Here is a 12,924-nt window from a genome sequence, read left to right as displayed (position 1 = left end):
CCAAGTTTTGTGTTTGCTGTGGAAAACTGCGGCTGAAAAGATCAGAGTGCAAGAGCATGGCTGATTTGTCCCTCAGAGCCCCCGTCTGCCCATCAAAAAAGGCTGTGTTAAGTGTCAGCCAGTTGTGACACAATCGTTTGACACAAAACAAAGAAAAAATAGCTGAAAAAAACGGAAATGTTCCTGAATTTCAGTGTTTCTGACAGGAGAAAAAAGGCCACGCTTGCTGAATAAATAATTTGTGTTGGTTCATTCACTCCGCCCTAGCATGGATGCTGTAACTGAATGAGAATATAGAATCTTTTTCCCCCATAAGAAAATAAGATATTCTTACTTTTTCTGTTCCCAAATAGAGGCAAATTTCAAATATTCCTATTTTTTATAACAAGAAGCGTAGAAAAGTCAAAATTCAGAAATCTTAAAGCGTTTTATTTCCGCCTTTTTGATCAACATGAAATGTGTTGTTATTCCCTGAACTGGGTGCTCTATGTCAGTATAGTAGATTTATGAGGTGTAGAGCAGGTGTAATTCCAGATACAACGTAATCCTGGCTTTCCTTGAATTGACAGATAAATGCAAAATAACGTACAACATGTTAATTGTCCTGACCCGTTTGGGATTTGTGCAGAGTCGGGGTTGTCGGATGCCACTTTTAGATGTGGTGATAAAACACCTACAGTGGTGATTTTGGTGGCTTTTGGAGAGTGCGTACGTTGCCCACAGCACATTCTGGGGAAGGCAGTACCTGCTTTCTACCCACAGACAAAGCAAATGCTCTCCAGGGAAAACAAAGAGAAATCCAGGCTTTCAATATTGAAAAATACAAGTAAAAACTGGTTTTGGAACCAATCTGGTCTTGTTCAGGTGTCAAAATATGAAAAGCAGGGAAGATGATTGAAATCTATCGAATTTTTTGTGCTCTTTCACAGGACCAGAAGATTTCCGTGTACGGGTTGCAGGGCATGTGTCCTTTAAAGACTCCGCAGAAGGGTTTAGACACTCCTGCTACTGTGAGCTGCTTTCTAGTAATGCCTGTTGTCAAAAAGGTAAGGAGGAACCTAAAGGAAAAGGGGCATTAGCGAGACTAAGCCGCCTGCTGCCAGGCCAAGCTGCCAGAGTCTGTGTGGCTTGTCGCTAGCTAGCGTTGAAGGACTCTGCAGTGCCCAGGAACGTTTTGGCAGTGCGAGGAGAAGGTTTCCAGGTCTTTGTGCCTCTGCCAGAAGACAGAGGTGTGGGCAAGAACCTGAGTCAGGGGACCAAAGTTGGCAGTTCCAAGCCCGCTGGGAAAATAGTCAAAATAGATCAAATTCCTCTGCAAGGAAGTCTTCCAGCTGCGTTTCCACATCACTGGAAGACAGGGTTTAGACTGATCAAGCAAAGTAGAGGGGACACAAAACAATAATTAGAATAGAGATTTGTTAACTGCTAATGCAGGACTTGCACCCATTCTTTTCCTGGTGTGTGTGCACACTGTCGTTTGTGTGTACGGTCATCTTTAAATATCATCCAGGCTCAGCCACACTTCTTTTGGGTTTTGAAAGAGAACGCTTAGATAATCCAGGCAGTCCAAGAACTGCCTCTTATTGGTAATAACAAAAGTTATATCCTATCTGTCTGGCTCTGGAATTGCTAACATCCAGTTACTGGCAAGGGAAATCTTGACATGACTGCCTATTGCGGGCAAGTCTTGAGAGATGTATAAAAACTGTTTTCGGGCTAAATTACCTCCGGTTTGCTTACAGCCACCTCAAGTAAAAACATATAATTATGTTCCAACATTACTGGTAGCTGTGTAGTTTTTGCAAATGCCAGCAGACTGGTATGTGTCTAAAAGCTTAATATGGAGCAGCTCTCGAAGCGACAGCGGACCTGTTTTATACCAAATGCCCGTTCTGCATTATTATCCATTTCTAGCTCGTTTGCTCGGACTGCTGCATCGCTGCAAACCGAATCCGAGGCAGATGCTTAGTGTAAGGTGTGCTGCTTCGCTTCCAAACATGGTGTAAGTGGGACTAAAGTAGGGCATAGATCTAAAGTTGGCACGGGGATGCGTTTCACCCGCCGGGAGGCTGCATCTGTCGGCTTTCTTTGGCTCCCAGACCTGCAGCGTTTCTCCGCCGTGGAGTTTCATTTCTGATGTGTAGGGCAAATTTCTTTTTCATGCTGCATGAGGTTTTGTCCAGGACGGTTGAACGACTCTTTCACTTTCAGCTTTTCCACTGTCATACAGCTTGCAAAGCCATTCCTTAGGGGTTACGAGTGGCTTTATGTCTCCTGGTTTCTATTTTCAGTTTGTGGCTTGCCTAGAAAATGTCATAAATAATGCCAGGCTCTACAATAGTAATATTGAGTCTAGACACCTCCCTTCCTCCCCCGACCCTACCCAACCTTCCAGAAATCCACATCCCTTCGGCGCACTCCTCCTCAGTTTATTGGACTTACTTTTTCCTCTCTCCTTTCTATGAATGAGTTTGGCAGTGAAATAGCCACAGCAGCAGCCATAGGGATGTGCAGACCAGGTTGGCAAGAAACTAAAACCGTTTTTTCGAAACAGCCAGTTCTTCCAACAAAGCTAAGTGGAAAGCTTACACTTGTCAAACTCGCTGTACGGCGCAGCGAGCCGTAGCAGAGTTATCACATAGTCATTATTGTCCAGTGGAGAAGAGAATTGCTCGCGTTTCCCTGGGAAGAAAGCCTTTAACTGATGAGATGTGAGGTAACTAGAAGTCAGAGAATTGCCGAGGGATGTTGCTGGGAAGGGGAATTCTTTACGACTGCCTTGGGAAGACTGATCCAAAAGAAATAGTTTCCAAAACTTGGTTTCTCATCCAAAGGAAGCATCATGGAAATTTAAAAGCAGCAGAGAGGGGCCCAGAATCCAAAACTCGCCCGCCAAGGAAAAGTCTTGTACAATTTAAGCTTTTTTGTTGCATGCTTTCTGTCACCAGTATCATTGTTTTTGGCAAACAATAAAATTTTCACTAAATTCCCTTTCAAAAAAAAAAAAAAAGGCAAGCAAACAGGTTAAAAAGAGCAAAACAAGATGCTTTCTGAATTGGTTTGCAGCATTCTCACAAAGAGATGTTGAGGAGAGAGAGATCTGAATGGGTGCGAGCCTCTGGCCTCTTGCAAAAACCTGAAACACACGAAAACAAAAGCTGCATTTAAAGGCTGCAGCCTGCTGCGGCACGCGGTGCCAGCAGTGCCAGACCCTGCGGGGAGGAGAGGAGGAGGTGACCGAGGCCGTGGTGTCGGGGGCTGTATTTTATTTTATTTTTTTTTAACCTGACTCCCGATGGCTCCGAGCCTTGTGCCGTCCTTAGCTGCGAGGACAGGACGTCTGGAGCCAGCTCATCTCCTGCACATCACATACCGTCACAGCCCCGCTCGGAGGCCTTCCTCCCTGGCACAGCGGGACTTCTGGCAGGACGGAGACTTCAAATGCAGTTTTGTTGCTGTGTGTTTTTGTTGGCTCTTTGTGGAGCCCAAATGTTGAAAATGAATTCTGAGAAAGTTACTTAAGGTTTCTGGAGGCTGCTGCCCTGCCTGCCTTTGGTCACTGTTGTAATACCCTGATTTGGAGAGTTTTGCCTCGCTGCCCAGCTGCACCAGCACCTAATAAAGTCTGGTGAATCGGTGGCATCCGGGGGTGGGTGGCCTTTGCTGTGTTCTTCTGCGAAATGGGTCACTCCCTCATCTCGGTCAGTCGAGGGCATTTCTCAGCATTTGAGTTCCTGCTCTTTGTTTCTTAAACAGAGAGATAACAAGAGTGGCTGGATAGAAACAGGTCCCGATAGCCAAGGCAGTGAGTAATAAGTGCCCCAAAGCATAAAATATCTTCCAGATTTGCTTCCACCATTGTGCTATTCCAGATAGGCTAGAATTTGGCAGAGTCGGTGTGGCCGGTAAAGCTGGGTGGGGATCGCTGGTGCAGCTCTACCCCGTTACCGTGTCCATTGCCCAGTGCCAGGGAACTTTGGCCTATGGAATCCAAAAGGGAATCAGGATTCTGTCCTGCAGTAGCTGACGCTAATCAAAGAAATGAAAACATTTGTTCGTGAAGACTGTGCTTGGGTAATTCAGCATTTTCAGATGAAATGAGACAAAATTACAGAGCTCTCTGAAGACTTCAATATTGTCCTGTGTCACGCTAGGAGCGGTTCAGGTTGACATACCCACATTATGCTTAATTTCAAATGTTCCCATTTCAATTTAAATTTTCCATTTTTAGTAAGAAATACCTATTGTGCAGGGTTCTTTGGACTGGAAAAGTTGGACCATTTTCACCAGAGAAATGTGGGCTGTTCTGCTTTGTTTTGTCCTGTTTTAAATAATTGAACTCCTTTCCAAAGAAAAAGTAACCCAAAACCCAGCTTGTGCAAAGCATCCCGCCATGTTCCAACCTACTGATGCAACTCCCTGGCAAACCCATGTTTAGGAGCCTTTGCACCAGATCCACATGGCAGCAGGGACGTGCACCGAACGCTGCAGGCCATTTGGGTGTCTTTTAATTAATGGGTAGAGAATTGGGACTGGACTGAGTTAAAGTCCAAGTCCCGTTTCACAACTTTCCACTTGCTTCCCTGGTTTTTCCCATTACAGTAAAATTCTGCTGTGATTTGGATTAGTCATACGGGCTCAGCGCACTCATGGTTTTACTCATACTTTGTGTGCAGATAGCGTCTTTTTGTCCAAGACTCTTAATAAGCCTTGGAAACAGTGCTATCAGTTAAACTAATACTTCCCCCTATGCTGTCTGCCCCGTGATACCTGAGAGCAAGTCAAGATACTGATTTCGGCCTCTACAGGTTTGAGCAGTCTGGGAGCTATCTTCCAGGGCTGGCACAGCCACGATCCCTGGAAGGGCACAGGCTTTCCCTTAATTTGTGAGCAGCAAGGGGTGACGCCGAGTCCCTGTCCCATCTCACAGTGTCGCTGGTGTCCCGGGCTTCCCACCACGGCGGGGCTGCTGAGGGGTGAGGTTGTGTCGGTTCAGCTGGCGGTGCTCTGTCTGGTTTTGGGCGTTTTGCTTTGCTTTAGTCCGGCCAGATTGTAACAGCAGCAAAAAAAGCCCTGGGCAAAGGGTCTTTTTTTAGAATTTATTTCTCCACGGGGAGGAAATAGAAAGGCCTTTGAGGTAGGTGTTGTTTTATCCGCTTCACAGATGGAGGGGTTTCTGGTACAGACCCAAGGTCAGGGGGAGTTTTCTTCTCAAGAGATCCATATCATGGATCTCTCTAATGGCATTTTGCACCGCTGTGGTGGTGAGGGTCAGAGAACCAGCGAGCCATGGCCTTCTCACCAGCTCCCATCCACAGGACGTGACAGTGTCCATCGCAGCAGTGCCGCAGAGCGCTGCACCGGAGCTCGATGCTGGCAGTGGCTCCTGCAGCCAACACTTCTGTACATTTAGGGGCAGGTTTGTAACTACCTGCAGAATCGTTCATGGCACTTAGCAGCCGGTTTGCTGAACTGCTGCTGCTTCTGTGCCCTCCGCTGGGCTGTCTCTGAGCTGCCGTGGATCCCAGACCGAGAGCACGTCCCTGAGAAGAGCGGTGCTGTCAAAGCAGCAGACATTGGATGCGGAGCAATCGCTGTACGCTCTTGCAAGAGGATTGTCTCTCTTTCTTTCCATTTTTACTGGTTTCTTCCATTCCTCTCCTACCTACACTGATAGCAATAGCTTTACTCCTTTTTGGAAGCGAGCCGGGTTTCTACAGCTGGATTCCTAGGATCGTGATGGCTGTCTGTGAACATACTCCAGCTTGAATTTGTTAACCTTCGGGGCAGGCTGCCAGGTCCGTCTGTCCTCCCTTGCCAATAAAGAGAAAGGTAATACTGGGTGAGAGGAGTATGGTTCTGCAGCAGCTTCTATGTAATGACTTCTTTTTATGTTGCTGTTATCACTGAGTGATTTGGGGTAAGTTACTAGTGTACTTGCAGGATTGTGAGAGGCAGCCAGAGCTTCTGGGATTGAAAGCTCTTGTATTGCAGAGAAGGAAAGAATCTGAATGGAGAATCTGCTGTCTTCCTTGCAGAACTCGTACGTGGTGCTGGCCGGCTTGTCGGATGGACTTGTAGCGGTGTTTTCAGTGTCCCGAGGCATCCCAGGGGACAGCTGCTCCTACCTGTGCTCCCACACAGCAAACAGGTCCAAATTCAACATTTCTGATGACGACCCCCGGCAGAACCCCTACCCCGTGAAGGCCATGGAGATCACCAACAGTGGAGCGGAGGTCTGGTACAGCAACGGCCCTGGCATTCTCATCATAGACTGCGCCACGATGGAGATCAGCAAGAGACTGGAGCCCTTCAGCCCGCCGTCGGTGATCACATCCATCGCCTGCAACTCCGAGTGTCACGGGGAGGAGGTGGTGTGGTGTCTGGACGATAAAAGCAACTTCCTGGTGATGTATCACGTTACCACCTACCAGCTCTGTGCACGCTACTTCTGCGGAGACTGCAGCCCTCTCAGAGACATGTTTACAATCCAGCAGCCGTCGGCAGCCATCCCAGCTACAGCACCTATAAACCACAAAGCGTTAGAGAATAACCCGCTGGTGGACATGAGCATTATCTACAGCCCAGAGGTTGGCACTCAGATACTAAACCACCAGGACTCACTCACAGATTATTGCTCTGTGTCTTCCTACTCCTCCTCGCCTCCTAACAGGATAACCCGATGCCCCTCCAGCCTTCCCAGCTCGCCGATGAGCTCTTCTAGTGCACCGCTCTCCACAGATTTTGAGGAGTCTGACAAATTTCATGAGCTGAAGCCTTCCCTGGATCACGATGCTATGCCTGCAGGTGACAACACGCAGCAACTCCAAGCCGTCAAGATTCTTCCAGTGAAAGACCTCATATGGATCCCCAGGTGAGTGAGTCACTTAGGAAAGGAACTTCGTCAGAATCCCTCCTGGGCTGAATGTGACGTTAGCTCAGGCTAATTCAGGAACTTTTGCATTCCCAGTATGATTCACTTGCTCAGAAAGTCAAGTTACCATTAAGAAATTTTATTCTTAGTGCAATGGTACATCGATTTTTCTACACCTTTTTAATGATATCTGTTGTTGGGTAGAATGGCCACATCTAAGGTCTTGCCAGACTGATTGCAGCAGAATGAGAAGGTGGGTGGTGAGACTCGAAGCCCTGTTTCCCCAGCCACTGAGGAAACACAGAACAGCAGGCAGCTTCCTTGCTCAGGCACAGCCCTGGGAGGTCCTGTTGCCTCCTGTTGAGCTGATGGAAACCACTGGGAATCTGATTTTGCCTGTCACGGGGGCTCTCATTGTGGTGGATTTAGGACACCGTTTGGTGGCATTGCAGTGCCCCCTTCTCTGCAGAAGGTCAGGAGGGTTTGCAGCAGAAAGGATGGATATCCAGCATGGATCTTCCTCAGCTGTCACCAGTCTCCACAGTGGAGCACATGTGATGTCTCCCTCGTTTCTCTTCTAGGAGAGGAGGGGATATCATCGTTATTGGACTGGAGAAGGAATCCGGCACCCAGCGGGGCAGAGTGATCGCTGTGCTGAAGGCTGGGGAACTGGCTCCCTACGGGTGAGGCTGACTTGGGCACCGAGTGTCACGCCACTGGGGGCACAAGGGGACTGGGTGGCAGAGGGTGGCTCTGCAGGCTCTCGGGGCTGTCAGGAGCTTCCTCTGGGCTTTCCAGTAGCATCTCCCAGCCCAAGGAGACAAGGTTGCTGGTTGCGCATTGAGGCACGTGCATGGTCTTATGGCACAGCAGATGGTGAAGGCACAGTCTGGTCTCCAAAGGCCACAGAGACCAAGTACCCTGTAACGAGTCTTGCACAATATGATAAATGTTGGTCTGATCCTGCCTGGTGCTGACTCACGGTGCTCTGAGGGCACCTGGCAGAAGATCGCTGGAGCTTGGCGGACTCAGGCCCTGCGTTAAGAACAAGAGGTGTATTTATGCAGAGCGCAGCGCTTGTCTGTGGCTGTATTCACGTGGATCAGGTTGACGTTCTGGCTCTAAATGAGCACCTTTGTGCTGTTGGCAGTGACGGGACGGGGGAAGGCTCCTGTGCCGAGGGAAGGCACAGGGGAGAGCAGTTATATACATTAATTTAAAATGTTTCATACAGTGAACAAGAGTCCAAGTAAATAAATAGCTGCTAGAGAGTTGGGGGTGTTCCTGCTGGTCAGTTAAATACCGGTCTGGGATTGTACTGTTTATGTCCAAACAAATGGAGGTTAAGCTAAGGGTTATAAATGGTCATTTATTACCACCAGGCAAACACAACAGGAGATCAAAGTGCTCCTGCCATTCCCTCTACTTGCTAAATGAGTGTCTTTATCAGTTAGTGGGGAGTGGCGTATTCTGTTTATTCTTCACAGGTACTTTTAGGGTGATTTTGCTTTACCCGAATTAAGCGTGGAGTTCAGGCGAAGTGACACTGCCATCTCAGGCTTGTCCTGCTTTGCTGCCTTTTATCCTGGCTGGTTCAGGCATGGTGGCTGTTGCCTCGTCCTGTTTTCCCAGCAGGATAAGGGCCAGCAGATAGCGCCTGCGCCCTCCAAGCCCCTCCAAATGCAGAGCAGGGGAGGGAGGTGAGGGAAGGGAGATGGTTTCTTAGGGGCAATTTGTGATAAAAACCAGCTGCCAAGGACAGCCCTTGGTTGTTAGTGGTCCCCATGTAGGGGCCTTTCCAGGGAAACAGTTTGGGGCCAGTAGAAAGAGCCTGGCAAGGGCTGGACTCCTGTCCCTCGAACGCTGCAAGGACAAAAGTGTCATCTTCTGCCAGGCCACCTCCCTCTGGGCTGTCAGGGCCAGCTTCAGCTGCTGTTGCTTGATCAGGTAACATGCCCAGAGACCACAAAGGGAAGCACCTGCAACATGATGCTGTCATGCAGGACTCCTACACGAACTGGCGGGTCCCTGGGCTGTTGTAGCCGTGCCCGCTGGTCCAGACTGGGGGCTTGTACCCTGAGCAGGCGGAGCTGGGCTCCGTCCCGCTTCCAGACTGCATCTCAGGCTGCGGAGGCTCTGGGCAGCCTGCTAGCCGTGGCACGGTGCGGGCTGTTGTGAAAATGCCCAGCTGGCAGCAGGCCAAAGAGCCTGTGGATTTAGCAAATCGGGAGATTAACAGCAACTTCAAAATGTCATGGCAGACTTAAGCACCCACCTGCGTGTCTAGGCACCTGAATCCCTTTAAAAATCTTTTCCCGTGTCACTGAGCCGTTTGCTTTTGCCGCGACATAGTTTCTGATCCCTCTCTTTGTTACGTTCTCCTTGCTCAAGGATTTGCAGCTTATAAAAAGAGATTCAGTAGCTGGAAAGGAAAGCTTTTGAGTCAGTGCCTCCCGGGTGAGCGGCGGTGTGCTGTGTTCGCAGAGCCGCGCTCCGCTCTAATGCCTGTCTCTGCTCCGTCCTTCCTTTCCCAGGACGCTGGTGGATGCTGCGCTCATAGCAAAGGACACAGTTGTGTGCTGCTTTGAGAACGAAAACATGGAGTGGTGCCTGGCTGTCTGGAGGGGCTGGAGCGCCAGGGACTTTGACGTTTTCTACCAGGCCTACGAAGAGCTGGGAAGGCTTGAAACCTGCATGCGAAAAAGAAGGTAGTGCTTGTGGCGCTGGGAGCCGAGGCTCGAGGGAAGAACGGAAGCGTCCTGCTCCGAGCACGCCTGGACTCCGAGACACAGCCCCGGAGATGGTGGGGGGACGAGGGGTGCGTGGGGGGAGCGTGTGTCTGGTTTGCTGCTAATGAGCTCTGCGGGGTTCCTGTGGCTGGAGCCCCATCAGGGCTTGCGGGGATTGAAGAAACCGGTGTGAGCAGGGCAGGGACGAGCCGGGAGCTGGGCCAGCTCGCCGCTCTCTTGCTCCGTCACACACTCCCCTGCGGTGGTCGAGAGCAGGAGGTGTGGCGGTGGCTGCAGTTCTGCTCCTGCCTCTATTTTGAGTTTCTTCTTCCCAATTTTAAACTCCTTCCTCACCTTCAGCATGCCCTGGCTGCTGCTTTTGTAGTGTGTATCATCAGCCAGGAGCGCTCCGTTAACCTCAGCGGGCTCTTCCCTGGGAGCCTGAGCACGTTACGGTCCCCACTGCCTGCTGGCTGGTGGTGTGGTTGTCTCTGGGCTAATTCACCCTGCTCCCGGGGAATAATTCACCCTGCTCCCGGGGAATAATTCACCCTGTTCCCAGGGAAATGCACCTTCTGGAAGCCCCGCGGGGCTGCTACCGCCATCCCTGCATGTCTGTCAGAAGCTACTTCAGGTGTGGCCCCTGTTGCCACTGCTGTGTAGAGACATCCAGGTGTGAGAACCAGCAATAAGCTTTGGCTGGCCACTGCGTTTCTGGTTCCTAAAAGCTATTGTGGCCCAGTGTTACTGGGAGAGAGCCTAAAATTATCTGCCAATAACACTGCACGATCTCAGTGAGTGAGCGAGCCATTTCATTGCACTCTTGCAAAGGCAGTTGTAAATAGAGCTGATGCGAAGCAAAGCCACTCGGTTTGACAGATACGTCCCAGTGTAAGAGAAGGGAGCCCCGAGACCAGGAAGGCTTATGAACCATCTTTGCTCCTCTCCTCTTTCTCTTGGTAAATACACTCTGGGGTATCGGGAACACAATAAGCTTAATTTGCCTGCGTATCTGTGCAGCTTCCGCTCACCACAGCTTTTATTTTATCTTCATTAGTGGCCTGGGATGATGTATTGGCTCTGAATACAATTGCACTTAAGTTATCCCAAGCATGTACAGCAGTGTAAAAAGTGAGCCTGGCTAAGCACCCTGTAAAAAGGTGTACAGTTTGAATTTTGGAGCCTTTTTTTTTTTTTTTTTTGATATCCCAAGAAACTTGTGTGAGCATCGGCAAGGCTGGCCAAGGCCGAACGGGCAGGTTGACCCTCTGGTTCACATTTCTGTTGCAGGCTGCTAAAATATCCTTCTACAGAAACGGAGTGTATCCTAAAATAAACAGATTTCTCCCTACAATGACACTGCGTTGGTGGCACTTTTCATAGGCAGCCCATGCCTGCATCAGCTGCAGGGCGTCTGGGCTCTGCCGTGGCCGATTAAAAAGCAGGTTCTCCTGACGAGCGTGGTTGGGATCGGGTTTACAAGGACAGTCTGTTTCCTTACCTGGCCTGACCTGTCTCCGTCCGCCTCGGCTCCTCCAGCGGCTCGTGGAGGCGTCACGGCAGCACCCCTGCGCCCTGGTCCGCTCTCCCTCGCCAGGACGAGCTCTCCTGCCTCTCGTCTCCGCGACAGGGAAGAGATGGCTCAGCCCTTCGCCGCCGCTGTGGTTTGACAGGCATTTTCACAGCTGCCCCAAGAGCTTACCCTGCCTCGGGCTTCGCTGTGAAGTAGCTGTATCTGTGTCACAGCTAATTAACTGCATTTCCCTGAAACTGTGTCACCTACCTCCCATCCCGCTCCACAGCCCGGAGCCTGCACGTGCCTGCCCCGCACGCCCTCACCTGCGCGGGGGTTTAACCGTCTCACCGTCGCCTTCTCCAGCACCCAGACCCCTTTTACAGGCACGTGCTACCGCGCGATCCTTGGAGCCCCGACAGCGCCTACAAACCGGCTTGTGCTTCCATTCAGCCTGGAGGGTTTTCTTTGAGAAAACACTGTCTGGAATGGCCACGGCCGTTCCTTATCACCCCTCTCCAGCCAGACGCCTTGGGCACCGTGCTGCTTCCGAAGCCGGCGAGGGGCTGTGCCCTCCACGGGCTCCCCATTGCCCAGGGGGGTCAGCGGAGCCTCTCCCAAACCTTCGGTGGGCATCGGCCGAGGCCTCGCCACAAAAGGGGCTTTGTTCTGCTCCCACGGCACACGCCGGAGCTGTTACTGCCCACAGCCATCGCGCACACCTTCCCCGGACACAGCGGGACGTCCCTGCTCCAAAACCCCTGCTGCCACCCCCACCAGCCAGGGCAGGACAGTCGGGGAAGCTGGGGGGTGGGAGAGAAGCAAACGCTGCTGCGGGCTGGCGTGAGGGGTCGCTGCGGCAGGGATGGGAGCAAGTGTCCCCCGAAACCTCCTGGGAACACAGGAGCGGTTCCCGAAATCGACTGAGAGCCTGAACGCTGCTACCGGGGAGTCAGGGCAAAATGCCCCCCTTCAGCAAACCTGAAACCTCGTTAGCACAAGGCGCCATTAAGTAAGCGAGGCACGTGTTGCGGGAATAAATCCCCAGGGGCAAAAATAAACAGAAACTAAAAACGGAATTAAAATTAAAAAACCGGCACTGGTTCAGACAGTTGAAGTGAGAATCCAGTGTGCATTCCCAGCCCTCCTGCCAGCGGAGCCTGTTCTGCTCCGAGCGGGACTGACGGCAGGTACGGACGAGGGGCCTCGTCCCTCCCCATTGTCCATCCCTGCGGAGGGGGTTGGGGATGAGGCCAAAGGCAGGAAAAAAAACCCCAAAACCCAGGAGCAAGGGGCTGCCGGAGCCCGGGGAGGCTGGGGCTCGACGTCTCCGTTACCGGCACTTGGCCCGGGGCTGCTGCGTGTATCGCAGCCCTCGCTGTTTTCTTCCAGCTTCTAAAAATAAGCCGGAGCGGGGGCCTGCCGGGGGGGTTTATTCCTTCAGCCGACCACGGAGAGACGAGAAAACGGCTTAATTTTATTTTCTCAACGTCGGGTTCCCCTCAGCCCGTCTGGGCGCAGCAGGAGCGCACGGAAAGGGCTCGGTGCAGGGAGGGAAACGGATGCTCTCGGGTGAGATTAACCCCCCGCGCCGGCAGCAGGAGGGAGGCGGGTGCGGGGGCCATTAATTACTCGCTGAGGAATTACCGAGACGCACAGGACCCGCCACCACCGGGATTAATTGAGCCATCAGTCCCAGAGCCCCCGCTCAGCGGCGGCTGCCCAAACCCCCCCGGGCCTCGTCCCCTCTTCTGGCTGCCCCCCCCCAGAGCCGGGAGCTGCACGCTGCGCCCCTGGGGTCTGCCCTG

General features: G+C 51.5%; 1 protein-coding gene across 2 annotated transcripts in view; it reads left to right on the top strand.

Annotated features, from left to right (window-relative positions):
* Nucleotides 1-10,957, top strand: part of LRRK1 (leucine rich repeat kinase 1) — an 82,181-nt gene extending 71,224 nt beyond the window's left edge. For both annotated transcript variants that reach the window (XM_074602130.1, XM_074602131.1), the window contains 4 exons: nt 930-1,046; nt 6,039-6,874; nt 7,456-7,557; nt 9,409-10,957. In XM_074602130.1, coding sequence (XP_074458231.1) covers nt 930-1,046; nt 6,039-6,874; nt 7,456-7,557; nt 9,409-9,586 — 1,233 coding nt within the window. In that variant the 3' untranslated portion in view covers nt 9,587-10,957. The remainder of the gene's footprint in view (nt 1-929; nt 1,047-6,038; nt 6,875-7,455; nt 7,558-9,408) is intronic.
* The last annotated feature ends 1,967 nt before the right edge of the window (nt 10,958-12,924 follow it).

This window comes from Larus michahellis, chromosome 9 (assembly GCF_964199755.1).
Source record: "Larus michahellis chromosome 9, bLarMic1.1, whole genome shotgun sequence".
NCBI lineage: Eukaryota > Metazoa > Chordata > Aves > Charadriiformes > Laridae > Larus > Larus michahellis.
Note: the sequence above shows the minus strand (reverse complement) of the source record. Positions and strands in the feature narration are given on the sequence as shown.